This window comes from Porites lutea, chromosome 1 (assembly GCF_958299795.1).
Source record: "Porites lutea chromosome 1, jaPorLute2.1, whole genome shotgun sequence".
NCBI lineage: Eukaryota > Metazoa > Cnidaria > Anthozoa > Scleractinia > Poritidae > Porites > Porites lutea.
Window position 1 is genome coordinate 6,176,962 of NC_133201.1, and position 15,162 is coordinate 6,192,123.

At 44.2% G+C, this 15,162-nt stretch overlaps 1 protein-coding gene across 1 annotated transcript in view; it reads right to left on the reverse strand.

Annotated features, from left to right (window-relative positions):
* Positions 1-15,162, reverse strand: part of LOC140943694 (ubiquitin carboxyl-terminal hydrolase 48-like) — a 103,572-nt gene that overhangs the window by 13,092 nt on the left and 75,318 nt on the right. The window contains exons 28-31 of the mRNA XM_073392808.1: positions 15,011-15,064; positions 14,135-14,196; positions 13,981-14,053; positions 13,489-13,614 (exon numbers count right to left, since the gene is read on the reverse strand). Coding sequence (XP_073248909.1) covers positions 13,489-13,614; positions 13,981-14,053; positions 14,135-14,196; positions 15,011-15,064 — 315 coding nt within the window. The remainder of the gene's footprint in view (positions 1-13,488; positions 13,615-13,980; positions 14,054-14,134; positions 14,197-15,010; positions 15,065-15,162) is intronic.

The following is a 15,162-nucleotide window of genomic DNA, read 5'->3' on the forward strand; positions in this document are numbered from 1 at the left end:
CAAGGGGTAACAATGAGTAACATGGGGTAACAAGGAGTAAGAGGGATAACCGGGTGTAACAAGAAGTAACGAGAGTAACAAGGAGTAAAAGGGGTTAAAGGGGGTAGCAAAGGGGAAAAGGCGTAACAACGAGTCACAGGAGTAAAAAGGGGTAACAAGGTGTAAAAAAAAGTAACAAGGGCTAACGGGAGTAAAAAAACGGGTAAAAGGCGGTAACAGGGGTAACAAGGAAAAACAAGGTGTAACAAGGGGTAACAAAGGGTAACAATGGTAACAAGGGTAAAAAGGGGTAAAAAGTGTAGCAAGGGGTAACAAGGGGTAACGAGGGTAACAAGGGGTAAAAAGGGTAACAAAGGGTAACAAGGGAAAAACAAGGGTAAGAGGGGTAACAAAGAGTAACAAGGGTAACAAGGGGTAACAAAGGTAACAAGGGGTAACAAGGGTAACAAAGGGTTACAAGGGTAACAAGGGGTAACAAGGGTAACAAAGAGTAACAAGGGTAACAAGGGTAACAAGGGGTAACAAGGGGTAACAAGGGTAACAAAGAGTAAAAAGGGTAACAAGGGGTAACAAGGGTAAGAAGGGAAAAATAAGGGTAACAAGGGTAACAAGGGTAAGAAAGGGTAACAAAGGGTAACAAGGGTAACAAGGGGTAACAAGGGTAACGAAGAGTAACCAGGGGTAACAAAGGGTAACAAGGGTAACAAGGGGTAACAAGGATAACAAAGGGTAACAATGGTAACAAGGGGTAACAAGGGTAACAAAGGGTAACAAGGGTAACAAGGGGTACCAAGGGTAACAAGGGGTAACAAAGGGTAACAATGGTAACAAGGGGTAACAATTGTACCAAGGGGTAAAACGTGTAGCAAGGGGTACCAGGGTAAAAAGGGGTAACAAGGGGTAAAAGGGCTAACAAAGGGGAACAAGGGTAACAAGGGGTAACAAGGGTAACAAAGGGTAACAAGGGGTAACAAGGGTAACAAGGGGTAACAAGGGTAACAAGGGGTAACAAGGGTAACAAGGGGTAAAGGGGGTTACAAAAGGGAACAAGCGTAAAAAGTGGTAACAAGGGGTAACAAGGGTAACAAGGGTAACAAAGGGTAACAAGGGTAACAAAGGGTAATAAGGGTAACAAGGGGTAAAACGTGTAGCAAGGGGTACGAGGGTAAAAAGGGGTAAAAAGGGTAACAAAGAGTAACAAGGGTAACAAGGGGTAATAAGGGTAACAAGGGGCAACAAGGGTACCAAGGGGTAACAAAGGGTAACAAAGGGTAACAAGGGTAAAAAGGGGTAAAAAGTGTAGAAGGGGTAACAAGGGTAACAAGGGGTAATAAGGGGTAAAAAGGGTAACAAAGGGTAACAAGGATAACAAGGGTTAACAAGGGTAACAAAGCGTAACAAGGGGTAACAAGGGTAACTAGGGGTAACGAGGGTAAAAAGGGTAACAAGGGTAACAAGGGGTAACAAGGGTAAAAACGGTAACAAGGGGTAACAAGGGTAACAAAGGGTCACAAGAATAACAAGGGGTAACAAGGGTAACAAAGAGTTACAAGGGTAACTAGGGGTAACAAAGGGTAACAAGGGGTAACAAGGGTAATATAGGTAACCAGGGGTAACAAGGGTAACAAAGGGTAACAAGGGTAACAAGGGGTAACAAGGGTAACAAAGGGTAACAAGGGTAACAAAGGGTAACAAGGGGTAACAAGGGTAACAAGGGGTAACAAGGGTAAAAACGGTAACAAGGGGTAACAAGGGTAACAAAGGGTCACAAGAATAACAAGGGGTAACAAGGGTAACAAAGAGTTACAAGGGTAACTAGGGGTAACAAAGGGTAACAAGGGGTAACAAGGGTAATATAGGTAACCAGGGGTAACAAGGGTAACAAAGGGTAACAAGGGTAAAAAGGGTAACAAGGGTAACAAGGGTAACAAAGCGTAACAAGGGGTAACAAGGGTAACTAGGGGTAACGAGGGTAACAAGGGTAACAAGGGTAACAAGGGGTAAAAAGGGTAACACGGATAACAAGGGGTAACAAGGGTAACAAAGGGTAACAAGGGTAACAAGGGGTAACAAAGGGTAACAAGGGTAACAAAGGGTAACAAGGGGTAACAAGGGTAACAAGGGGTAACAAGGGTAACAAGGGGTAACAAGGGTAAAAACGGTAACAAGGGGTAACAAGGGTAACAAAGGGTCACAAGAATAACAAGGGGTAACAAGGGTAACAAAGAGTTACAAGGGTAACTAGGGGTAACAAAGGGTAACAAGGGGTAACAAGGGTAATATAGGTAACCAGGGGTAACAAGGGTAACAAAGGGTAACAAGGGTAAAAAGGGTAACAAGGGTAACAAGGGTAACTAGAGGGTAACAAGGGTCACCAAGGGGTAACAAGGGTAACAAAGGGTAACAAAGAGTAACAAGGTTAACAAGGGGTAACAAGGGTAACAAGGGGCAACAAGGGTACCAAGGGGTAACAAAGGGTAACGAGGGTAACAAGGGTAACAAGGGGTAAAGAAGGTAACAAAGGGGAACAAGGGTAACAAGGGGTAACAAGGGGTAAAAAGTAGTAACAAAGGGTAACAAGGGGTAACAAGGGAAAAAGGGGTAACAAGGATAACAAGGGGTAAAGGGGGCAACAAAAGAGAACAAGGGTAACAACTGGTAACAGGGGGTAACAAGGGTAACAAAGGGTAACAAGGGTAACAAGGGGTAACATAGGGTAACAAGGGGTAACAAGGGTAACAAGGGGTAAAAAGTGTAGAAGGGTAACAAGGGTAACAAGGGGAAACAAGGGGTAAAAAGGGTAACAAAGGGTAACAAGAATAACAAGGGGTAACAAGGGTAACAAAGGGTAACAAGTGGTAACAAGGGTATCTAGGGGTAACGAGGGTAACAAGGGTAACAAAGGGTAACAAGGGGTAACAAGGGTAACACGGATAACAAGGGGTAACAAGGCTAACAAAGGGGAACAAGGGAAACAAGGGGTAACAAGGGTAACAAGGGTAACAACGGGGAACAAGGGGTAGTAAGGATAACAAGGGTAACAAGGGGTAACAAGGGTAAAAAGGGTAACAAGGGGTAACAAGGGTAACAAAGGGTAACAAGGGCTAACAAGGGGTAACAAGGGTAACTAAGAGTTACAAGGGTAACTAGGGGTAACAAGGGTAACAAAGGGTAACAAGGGTAAGATGGGTAACAAGGGGTAACAAGGGTAACAAAGGGTAACAAGGGTAACAAAGGGTAACAAGGGTAACAAGGGTAACTAGGGGTAACAAGGGTAACCAAAGGGTAACAAGGGTAACAAGGGGTAACAAGGGTAACAAAGGGTAACAAGGGGTATCAAGGGGTAACAAAGGGTAACAAGGGTAACAATGGGTAACAAGGGGTAAGAAGGGTAACAAGGGGTAACAAGGGGTAACAAGAGGTAACAAGGGTAAAAAGGGGTAACAAGGGTAACAAAGAGTTACAAGGGTAACTAGCGGTAACAGGGGTAAGAAGGGATAACAAGGCTAACAAAGGGTTACAAGGGGTAACAAGGGTAAGATGGGTAACAAGTGGTAACAAAGGGTAACAAGGGGTAACAAGGGTAAAAAGGGGTAAAAAGGGTAGCAAAGGGTAACGAGGGGTAACAAGGGTAACAAGGGTAACAAGGGGTAACGAGGGTAACGAAGAGTAACCAGGGGGAACAAGGGGTAACAAAGGGTAACAAGGGTAACAAGGGGAAACAAGGGTAACAAAGGGTAACAATGGTAACAAGGGGTAACAAGGGTAACAAAGGGTAACAAGGGTAACAAGGAGTAACAAGGGTAACGAGGGGTAACAAAGGGTAACAATGGTAACAAGGGGTAAAACGTGTAGCCAGGGGTACGAGGGTAACAAGGGGTAAAAAGGAAAACAAAGAGTAACAAGGGTAACAAGGGGTAAGAAGGGTAACCAGGGGTAACAAGGGTAACAAGGGGTAAAAAGGGTAACAAGGGTAAAAATGGTAACAAGGGGTAACAAGGGTAACAAAGGGGAACAAAGGGGAACAAGGGGTAACAAGGGGTAACAAGGGTAACAAGAGTAACAAGGGGTAACGAGGGTTACAAGGGGTAACAAGGGGTAAGAAGGGTAACAAAGGGTAACAAGGGGTAACAAGGAGTAAGAAGGGGTAACAAGAGTAACAAAGGTAACAAGGGGTAACAAGGGTAAGAAGGAGTAACAGGGGTAACAAGGCAAGGGTAAAAAGGGTAACAAGGGGTAACAAGGGTAAGAAGGGGTAACAAGCGTAACAAAGGGTAACAAGGGTAACAAGGGTAACAAAGGGTAACAAGGGTAACAAAGGGTAACAAGGGGTATCAAGGGGTAACAAAGGGTAACAAGGGTAACAAGGGGCAACAATGAAACAAGGGGTAAAAAGGGTAACAAAGGGTAACAAGGGTAACTAGGGGTAACAAGGGTAACCAAGGGGTAACAAGGGAAACAAGGGGTAACAAGGGTAACAAAGGGTAACAAGGGTAACAAAGAGTAACAAGGGGTATCAAGGGGTAACAAAGGGTAACAAGGGTAACAAAGGGTAACAAGGGTAACAAGGGGTAACAAGGGGTAAGAAGAGGTAACAAGAGTAACAAGGGGTAACAAGGGTAAAAAGGGGTAAGAAGAGTAACAAAGAGTTACAAGGGTAACTAGCGGTAGCAAGGGTAACAAGGGGTAACAAGAGTAACACAGGGTAAGAAGGCGTAACAAGGAAAAGATGGGTAACAAGGGGTAACAAAGGGTAACAAGGGATAACAAGGGTAACAAGGGGTAAAAAGGGTAACAAAGGGTAACAAGGGTAACGAGGGGTAACAAGGGGTAAAAAGGGTAACAAGAGGTAACAAGGGTAACAAGGGGTAACGAGGGTAACAAGGGGAACTAGGGGTAACAAGGGTAACAAGGGTAACAAGGGGTAACAAGGTTAACAACGGTAATAAGGGTAACAAGGGTAACAAAGGGGAACAAGGGTAACAAAGGAGAACAAAGGGGAAAAAGAGTAACAAGGGGTAACAAGGCAAGGGTAACAAGGGGTAACAAGGGTAATAAGGGTAAGAAGGGGTAACAAGGGTAACAAAGGGTAACAAAGGGAAACAAGGATAACAAGGGGTAACAAGGGTAACAAGGGTAACAAAGGGTAACAAGGGGTAATAAGGGTAACTAGGGGTAACGAGGGTAACAAGGGTAACAAGGGTAACAAGGGGTAACAAGGGTAACACGGATAACAAGGGGTAACAGCGGTAACAAAGGGTAACAAGGGGTAACAAGGGTAACAAAGGGTAACAAGGGTAACAAAGGGTAACAAGGGGTAACAAGGGTAACAAGGGGTAACAAGGGTAACAAGGAGTAACAAGGGTAACAAGGGGTAACAAGGGTAAAAAGGGTAACAAGGGGTAACAAGGATAACAAAGGGTCACAAGGGCTACCAAGGGGTAACAAGGGTAACAAAGAGTTACAAGGGTAACTAGGAATAACAAAGGGTAACAAGGGGTAACAAGGGTAAGATAGGTAACCAGGGGTAACAAGGGTAACAAAGGGTAACAAGGGTAAAAAGGGTAACAAGGGTAACAAAGGGTAACAAGGGTAACTAGAGGGTAACAAGGGTCACCAAGGGGTAACAAGGGTAACAAAGGGTAACAAGGGGTATCAAGGGGTAACAAAGGGTAACAAGGGTAACAAAGGGTAACAAGGGGTATCAAGGGTAAAAAGGGGTAAAACGTGTAGCAAGGGTAACAAGGGGTAAAAAGGGTAACAAAGAGTAACAAGGGTAACAAGGGGTAATAAGGGTAACAAGGGGTAACAAGGGTAACAAGGGGTAAAAAGGGTAACAAGGGTAATAAGGGTAACAAGGGATAACAAGGGTAACAAAGGGGAACAAAGGGGAACAAGGGGAACAAGGGGTAAAAAGGGGTAACAAGGGTAACAAGAGTAACAAGGGGTAACGAGGGTTACAAGGGGTAACAAAGGGTAAGAAGGGTAACAAAGGGTAACAAGGGGTAACAAGGAGTAACAAGGGGTAACAAGGGTAACAAAGGTAACAAGGGGTAACAAGGGTAACAAGGAGTAACAGGGATAACAAGGCAAGGGTAACAAGGGTAAGAAGGGGTAACAAGGGTAAGAAGGGGTAACAAGGGTAACAAAGGGTAACAAGGGTAACAAGGGTAACAAAGGGTAACAAAGGGTAACAAGGGGTATCAAGGGGTAACAAAGGGTAACAAGGGTAACAAGGGGCAACAATGAAACAAGGGGTAAAAAGGGTAACAAAGGGTAACATGGGTAACTAGGGGTAACAAGGGTAACCGAGGGGTAACAAGGGTAACAAGGGGTAACAAGGGTAACAAGGGTAACAAAGAGTAACAAGGGGTATCAATGGGTAACAAAGGGTAACAAGGGTAACAAAGGGTAACAAGGGTAACAAGGCATAACAAGGGTAACAAAGAGTAACAAGGGGTATCAAGGGGTAACAAAGGGGAACAAGGGTAACAAAGGAGAACAAAGGGGAAAAAGGGTAACAAGGGGTAACAAGGGTAACCAAGGGGTAAAAAGGGTAACAAGGGGTAACAAGGGTAACACAGGGTAACAAGGGTAACAAAGAGTAACAAGGGGTATCAAGGGGTAACAAAGGGTAACAAGGGTAACAAAGGGTAACAAGGGTAACAAGGGGTAACAAGGGGTAACAAGAGGTAACAAGAGTAACACGGGGTAACAAGGGTAACCAGGGGTAACAAGACTAACAAAGAGTTACAAGGGTAACTAGCGGTAGCAAGGGTAACAAGGGGTAACAAGAGTAACACAGGGTAACAAGGGGTAACAAGGAAAAGATGGGTAACAAGGGCTAACAAAGGGTAACAAGGGGTAACAAGGGTAACAAGGGGTAAAAAGGGTAACAAAGGGTAACAAGGGTAACGAGGGGTAACAAGGGGTAAAAAGGGTAAGAAGAGGTAACAAGGGTAACAAGGGGTAACCAGGGTAACAAGGGTAACAAGGGGTAACAAGGTTAACAACGGTAATAAGGGTAACAAGGGTAACAAAGGGGAACAAGGGTAACAAAGGAGAACAAAGGGGAAAAAGGGTAAAAAGGGGTAACAAGGCAAGGGTAACAAGGGGTAACAAGGGTAATAAGGGTAAGAATGGGTAACAAGGGTAACAAAGGGGAACAAAGGGGAACAAGGGTAACAAGGAGTAACACGGGTAACAAGGGTAACAAGGGTAACAAAGGGTAACAAGGGTAACAAGGGGAAACAAAGGGTAACAAGGGGTAACTAGGGTAAGAAGGGGTAAAAAGTGTAGAAGCGGTAACAAGGGTAACACGGGGTAATAAGGGGTAAAAAGGTTAACAAAGGGTAACAAGGATAACAAGGGGTAAGAAGGGTAACAAAGGGTAACAAGGGGTAACAAGGGTAACTAGGGGTAACGAGGGTAACAAGGGTAACAAAGGGTAAAAAGGGTAAAAAGGGGTAACAAAGGTAACACGGATAACAAGGGGTAACAAAGGTAACAAAGGATAACAAAGGGTAACAAGGGTAACAAGGGGTAACAAGGGTAACAAAGGGTACCAAGGGTAACAAAGGGTAAAAAGGGGTAACAAGGGTAACAAGGGGTAACAAGGGTAAAAAGGGTAACAAGGGGTAACAAGGGTAACAAAGGGTCACAAGGGCTAACAAGGGGTAACAAGGGTAACAAAGAGTTACAAGGGTAACTAGGGGTAACAAAGGGTAGCAAGGGGTAACAAGGGTAAGATAGGTAACCAGGGGTAAAAAGGGTAATAAGGGTAACAAAGGGTAACAAAGGGTAACAAGGGGTAATAAGGGTAACAAGGGGTAACAAGAGTTAACAAGGGTAACAAGGGGTAACAAGGGTAAGATGGGTAACAAGGGGTAACTAAGGGTAACAAGGGATAACAAGGGTAACAAGGGTAACAAAGGGTAACAAGGGGTAACAAGGGGTAAAAAGGGTAAAAAGGGGTAACAAGGGTAACAAGAGGTAACAAGGGTAACAAGGGGTAACAAGGGTAACAAGGGTAACTAGGGGTAACAAGGGTAACAAGGGGTAACAACGGTAATAAGGGTAACAAGGGGTAACAAGGGGTAACAAGAGTAACAAGGGGTAACGAGGGTTACAAGGGGTATCAAAGGGTAACAAGGGGTAAGAAGGAGAAACAAGGGGTAACAAGGGTAACAAAGGTAACAAGGGGTAACAAGGGTAAGAAGGAGTAACAGGCGTAACAAGGCAAGGGTAACAAGGGTAACAAGGGGTAACAAGTGGTAACAAGGGTAAGAAGGGGTCACAAGGGTAACAAAGGGTAACAAGGGTAACAAAGGGTAACAAGGGTAACAAAGGGGTAACAAAGGGTAACAAGGGTAACAAGGGGCAACAATGAAACAAGGGGTAACAAGGATAACATGGGTAACAAGGGGTAACAAGGGTAACAAGGGGTAACGAGAATAACAAGGGTAACAAGGGGTAACAAGGGGTAACAAGGGTAACAAGGGGTAACAAGGCAAGGGTAACAAGGGTAACAAGGGGTAACAAGTGGTAACAAGGGTAAGAAGGGGTCACAAGGGTAACAAAGGGTAACAAGGGTAACAAAGGGTAACAAGGGTAACAAAGGGGTAACAAAGGGTAACAAGGGTAACAAGGGGCAACAATGAAACAAGGGGTAACAAGGATAATATGGGTAACAAGGGGTAACAAGGGTAACAAGGGGTAACGAGAATAACAAGGGTAACAAGGGGTAACAAGGGGTAACAAGGGTAACAAGGGGTAACAAGGCAAGGGTAACAAGGGTAACAAGGGGTAAAAAGGGGTAACAAGGGTAATAAGGGTAAGAAGGGGTAACAAGGGTAACAAAGGGTAACAAGGGTAACAATGGGTAACAATGGGTAACAAGGGGTAATTAGGGGTAACAAGGGTAACCAAGGGGTAACAAGGGTAACAAGGGGGTAACAAGGGTAACAAAGGGTAACAAGGGTAACAAAGGGTAACAAGGGGTATCAAGGGGTAACAAAGGGTAACAAGGGTAACAAGGGGTAATAAGGGTAACAAGGGGTAACAAGAGGTAAGAAGGGTAACAAGGGGTAACAAGAGGTAAGAAGGGTAACAAGGGGTAACAAGGGTAACAAGGGGTAACAAGGGTAACAAAGAGTTACAAGGGTAACTAAGGGTAACAAGGGTAAGAAGGGGTAACAAGGGTAACAAAGGGTAACAAGGGGTAACAAGGGTAAGATGGGTAACAAGGGGTAACAAAGGGTAACAAGGGGTAACAAGGGTAACAAGGGGTAACAAGAGTAACAAGGGGTAAAAAGGGTAACAAGGGGTAACAAGGGTAACAAGAGGTAACAAGGGTAACAAGGGGTAACGAGGGTAACAAAGGTAATAAGGGTAACAAGGGGTAACAAGGGTAACAAAGGGGAACAAAGGGGAACAAGGGTAACAAGGGGTAACAAGGGGTAACAAGGGTAACAAAGGTAATAAGGGTAACAAGGGGTAACAAGGGTAACAAAGGTAATAAGGGTAACAAGGGGTAACAAGGGTAACAAAGGGGAACAAAGGGGAACAAGGGTAACAAGGGGTAACAAGGGGTAACAAGGGTAACAAAGGTAACAAGGGGTAACAAGGGTAAGAAGGGTAACAAGGAGTAACAGGGGTAACAAGGGGTAACAAGGCAAGGGTAACAAGGGTAACAAGGGGTACCAAAGGGGTAACAAGGGTAAGAAGGGTAAGAATGGGTAACAAGGGTAACAAAGGGTAATAAGGGGTAACAAGGGTAACAAGGGTAACAAGGGGTAACAAGGGTAACAAAGGGTAACAAGGGGTAACTAGGGTAACAAAGGGTAATAAGGGTAACAAGGGGTAACAAGGGGTAACAAGGGGTAACAAGGGTAACAAAGGGTAACAAAGGGTAACAAGGGGTAACAAGGGTAACAAGGGGTAACAAGGGTAACAAAGGGTAACAAGGGGTAACTAGGGTAACAAAGGGTAATAAGGGTAACAAGGGGTAACAAGGGGTAACAAGGGTAACAAGGGGTAAAAAGGGTAAAAGGGGTAACAAGGGTAACAAGAGTAACAAGGGGTAACGAGGGTTACAAGGGGTAACAAGGGGTAACAAGGGTAACAAAGGTAACAAGGGGTAACAAGGGTAACAAGGGTAACAAGGAGTAACAGGGGTAACAAGGGGTAACAAGGCAAGGGTAACAAGGGTAACAAGGGGTACCAAAGGGGTAACAAGGGTAAGAAGGGTAAGAAGGGGTAACAAGGGTAACAAAGGGTAATAAGGGGTAACAAGGGTAACAAGGGTAACAAGGGGTAACAAGGGTAACAAAGGGTAACAAGGGGTAACTAGGGTAACAAAGGGTAATAAGGGTAACAAGGGGTAACAAGGGGTAACAAGGGTAACAAAGGGTAACAAAGGGTAACAAGGGGTAACAAGGGTAACAAGGGGTAACAAGGGTAACAAAGGGTAACAAGGGGTAACTAGGGTAACAAAGGGTAATAAGGGTAACAAGGGGTAACAAGGGGTAACAAGGGTAACAAGGGGTAAAAAGGGTAAAAGGGGTAACAAGGGTAACAAGAGTAACAAGGGGTAACGAGGGTTACAAGGGGTAACAAGGGGTAACAAGGGTAACAAAGGGTAACAAGGGGTAACAATGGTAATAAGGGTAACAAAGGGTAACAAGGGGTAACAAGGAGTAACAAGGGGTAACAAGGGTAGCAAAGGTAACAAGGGGTAACAAGGGTAACAAGGAGTAACAGGGCTAACAAGGGGTAACAGGGGTAAAGAGGGGTATTAGGGGTAACAGAGGTAACTAGGAGGAAGAGGGGTAACAAGGGTAACAAACGGTAACAAGGGTAACAAGGGGTAACTAGGGTAACACGGATAACAAGGGGTAACAAGGGTAAAAAAGGGGAACAAAGGGGAACAAGGGTAACAAGGGGTAACAAGGGTAACAAGGGTAACAAAGGGTAACAAGGGGTAACAAGGGGTAACAAGGGTAACAAGGGGTAACAAGGGGTAACAAGGGTAACAAGGGGTAACAAGGGTAAAAAGGGTATCAAGGGGTAACAAGGGTAACAAGGGCTAACAAGGGGTAACAAGGGTAACAAAGAGTTACAAGGGTAACTAGGGGTAACAAGGGTAACAAAGGGTAACAAGGGTAACAAGGGGAACAAGGGTAACTAGGGGTAACAAGGGTAACCAAGGGGTAACAAGGGTAACAAGGGGTAACAAGGGTAAGTAAGGGTAACAAGGGTAACAAGGGTAACAAAGGGTAACAAGGGGTATCAAGGGGTAACAAAGGGTAACAAGGGTAACAAAGGGTAATAAGAGTAACAAGGGGTAACAAGGGGTAACAAGGGGTAACGAGGTAACAAGGGTAACAAGGGGTAACAAGGGTAACAAAGAGTTACAAGGGTAACTAGGGGTAACAAGGGTAACAAGGGGTAACAAGGGTAACAAAGGGTAACAAGGGGTAACAAGGGTAAAAAGGGTATCAAGGGGTAACAAGGGTAACAAGGGCTAACAAGGGGTAACAAGGGTAACAAAGAGTTACAAGGGTAACTAGGGGTAACAAGGGTAACAAGGGGTAACAAGGGTAACAAGGGGTAAAAAGGGTAACAAAGGGTAACAAGGGTAACAAGGGGTAACAAGGGGTAAAAAGGTCAACAAGGGGTAACAAGGGTAACAAGAGGTAACAAGGGTAACAAGGGGTAACGGGGGTAACAAGGGTAACTAGGGTAACAAGGGTAACAAGGGGTAACAAGGGTAACAAAGGTAATAAGGGTAACAAGGGGTAACAAGGGTAACAAAGGTAATAAGGGTAACAATGGGTAACAAGGGTAACAAAGGGGAACAAAGGGGAACAAGGGTAACAAGGGGTAACAAGGATAACAAGAGTAACAAGGGGTAACGAGGGTTACAAGGGGTAACAAGGGGTAAGAAGGGTAACAAAGGGTAACAAGGGGTAAGAAGGAGTAACAAGGGGTAACAAGGGTAACAAAGGTAACAAGGGGTAACAAGGGTAACAAGGAGTAACAAGGGGTAACAAGGCAAGGGTAAGAAGGGTAACAAGGGGTAACAAGGGTAAGAAGGGTAAGAAGGGGTAACAAGGGTAACAAAGGGTAACAAAGGGTAACAAGGGTAACAAGGGGTAACAAGGGTAACAAAGGGTAACAAGGGGTAACTAGGGTAACAAAGGGTAATAAGGGTAACAAGGGGTAACAAGGGTAAGAAAGGGTAACAAAGGGGAACAAGGGTGACAAGGGGTAACAAGGGGTAAAAAGGGTAAGAAGGGGTAACAAGGGTAACAAGAGTAACAAGGGGTAACGAGGGTTACAAGGGGTAACAAGGGGTAACAAGGGTAACAAAGGGTAACAAGTGGTAACAATGGTAACAAGGGGTAACAATGGTAACAAGGGGTAACAGGGGTAAAGAGGGGCAACAGGGGTAACAGAGGTAACTAGGAGGAAGAGGGGTAACAAGGGGAGGAAGGCGTAACAGGGGTAGCAAGGGGTAATAAGGGAACAAGGGGGAACAAGGGGTGACAGAGGTAACAAGGGGATGTTTTGCTGAATTTGCCTCAATTATACCGCGGTAGCTCAGTTTTTTGGCGTGCACCCACGGGTAAGTGGTAGATGGCTAACGGACGAATCAGAGCGCGCGCTTTACGTTTTTTATGTGATTGTGAATCTTAGAGGAGATCCCCTGGGGGAACCTCAGCCTTTGGACAGCTTACCACATTAAATATACGTTGACTTGTATTTCGGCTCTCGGGAATAAGCATGTGAACTGAGAATACCGATGTCTGCTGCACCAGTTGTGGGTGCGTCTGTTCATAAATCAACGCTTATATATGAACATTGCGTGGAAGATTTTTGGCTAGTTTGTGAACTATGTCGCATGTGCCGGTCATGACTCGTAAAATTGGACTAACGTAGAGCTTTAATTCTTGCTGATTAGAAGTGAACAACTCCTCACGTGAAACCTTCTCGAAATCATCGAATAGATCAACTCCTGCATGAAAACTTTGACTGGAAATGTAAACAGTGCTTCCCATATCAAAACCACAGGAAATCGAACATGTACGTGTTGAGTTCTTCCAAGCATAACATACTCAGTTATAAATAACAAGATTCCACAGTCGTGTTGCTCTGTCAACACTTTTCCAACCGCCAGAGAAAAAACAACAGAAAAAATATGCAAATATACATCGGAACACGATTAACGACGGCGATTCACAAACGTCTCTCCTCCCGATTTTTTTCTGAGGGGAAGGGGTGTCTGTACAGTGGCTACTTTGTTCCCTTCTTTCCCTATTTTCCTGTTCCCCGATTGCCTTATTCACCTGTTCCCTTGTTCCCCTGTTTCCTTGCTCCCTTGCTCACGCGTTCTCATTATCTGCTCGGGTAGCCATCCAGAATATAGGATTGGTTTCATTTTGCCCGCTCGGGGATTTAGTACAGCCATATACTATCCTCACAAACCTTGAGTAGCAACAGAGATCCTGGTCTGATTCCTAACGAGATGAGCGTGGCTTCATCATCAGTAAGTTTAATGCCATTTAACGTGAGATGCTGATCCATAGGCATCGCTGAAAAGCTCTTCATCAGCTAAAAAGAAAAAAATTCACGAGTTTGTGCCCGAAATAATACAAAGACTAAATATTTTTTTAAGACTTGATTTCCAGGAGCGGCATATCAGCGAATCTTTGTTAACATTTGGTGCAGTCATTTACATATCCTTATCATTCTTACTCACTTAATTTGCGCTAAAAATACTCAACGGAATCCTATGAGAGAGTGAATATGTAAAAAAATGTAAATCATTCTTATTTCTCACGAGCGTGCCCTCGTGCCCAAGGTCCTCTCTTACTCGCTCCGGAGGCCCAGTTGGAGGGGGCCCTGAGAACGAGGTGACACGCGTGCCTAACTGTCAAGATGACACCGAAAATCTTCACAAGGGTTATTAAAAATTACCTGCAGTTTAACATCTCTCAATGTTTCCGTTGACCCGACGGTAAGAGAAATTTCTCCTCGTTGTTTTCGATGCCTGTCGTAAACATGAAAAAGCGTTAGCTTTTAAAAGAATAGAAAAAAAAAGAAAAAACAAAGGGAGAGCGGAAGAAGTTACCTTGAGCTTCTACGCGTTCGAGAATCGCGGTTTAACTTCGGTTTCTTGCTGTCCGGTGGCGTCTGATTAGAAAAGTTGAATCAATGAACAAATTAATTTGCAAACAAGTCTTTTTTTTTTCCGCTGAGATAGAATCGTAATTGTCTGGATGGTGAAGATTACACAATTCAGGTTGGGCCCGGCGTTTATTCGAGTCAATAAGGTAACTAAAAATCGGCCAATTTTAACATAGCTAGCGCAAAATCATGTTCCAAACCTTTGGGTCATACCAAAAGTAATAAGGTGGGCCGCCACTCCTAAATCTTTCTAAGAAAAAAGGAAAAAAAATATACGCGGTTTCTTTTTCTCCCTTTGTACCATAAGTTTCCCGTTGCGTTCGAGTTACTGGGGAGCTTAAGCAACGACGACGGCGACGTCAACGAGAACGGCAAAAACACAACCCTGCGCGTGCATCACACTTTTGTATTACTTTTCTGCCACTGCACGACTACAACGTGAAAAGGCCTAATTTCACGCTTTGTGTAAGACGTGAACATAAGATAACGACTTTCTTTTTCTTTTCCTAACTTCGATACAACCTGTTAGAATTCATCACCAGATAAAATTGTCTACATTTGACGAGTTGAACGAGATGGAATAAGCACGACTAAGTTTGAAACAGCGCGACTTCACTTTTTAAGTGACGTTTTTTAGCCGTCGCAGTCATTGTTGCTTAACCTCCCTAATGTATTTTGCCTCTCATTACTTAGGCCCAAACGACTGAATTTTTGTGAAGCCCGAACAAAATTCCCTCGAGGGAAACAAAGTCTGTGCTTTATTCTGACACTGTTAAAAATCTAAATTTTTTTAAACAATCTGAATGACTCTGTCACTGACCTGAAAATCGGGATCCGATGGGGAATCACAATCTCTACTTGGGGAATTGAAACTCTGAAAACAATTAAAAATAATCTGTTACTGTAGAAGCTCGTCACAAAGACCACAACAACCAAGTTTCCAGCTGCCGTGTTGTTTACCTTGCTTAGCAG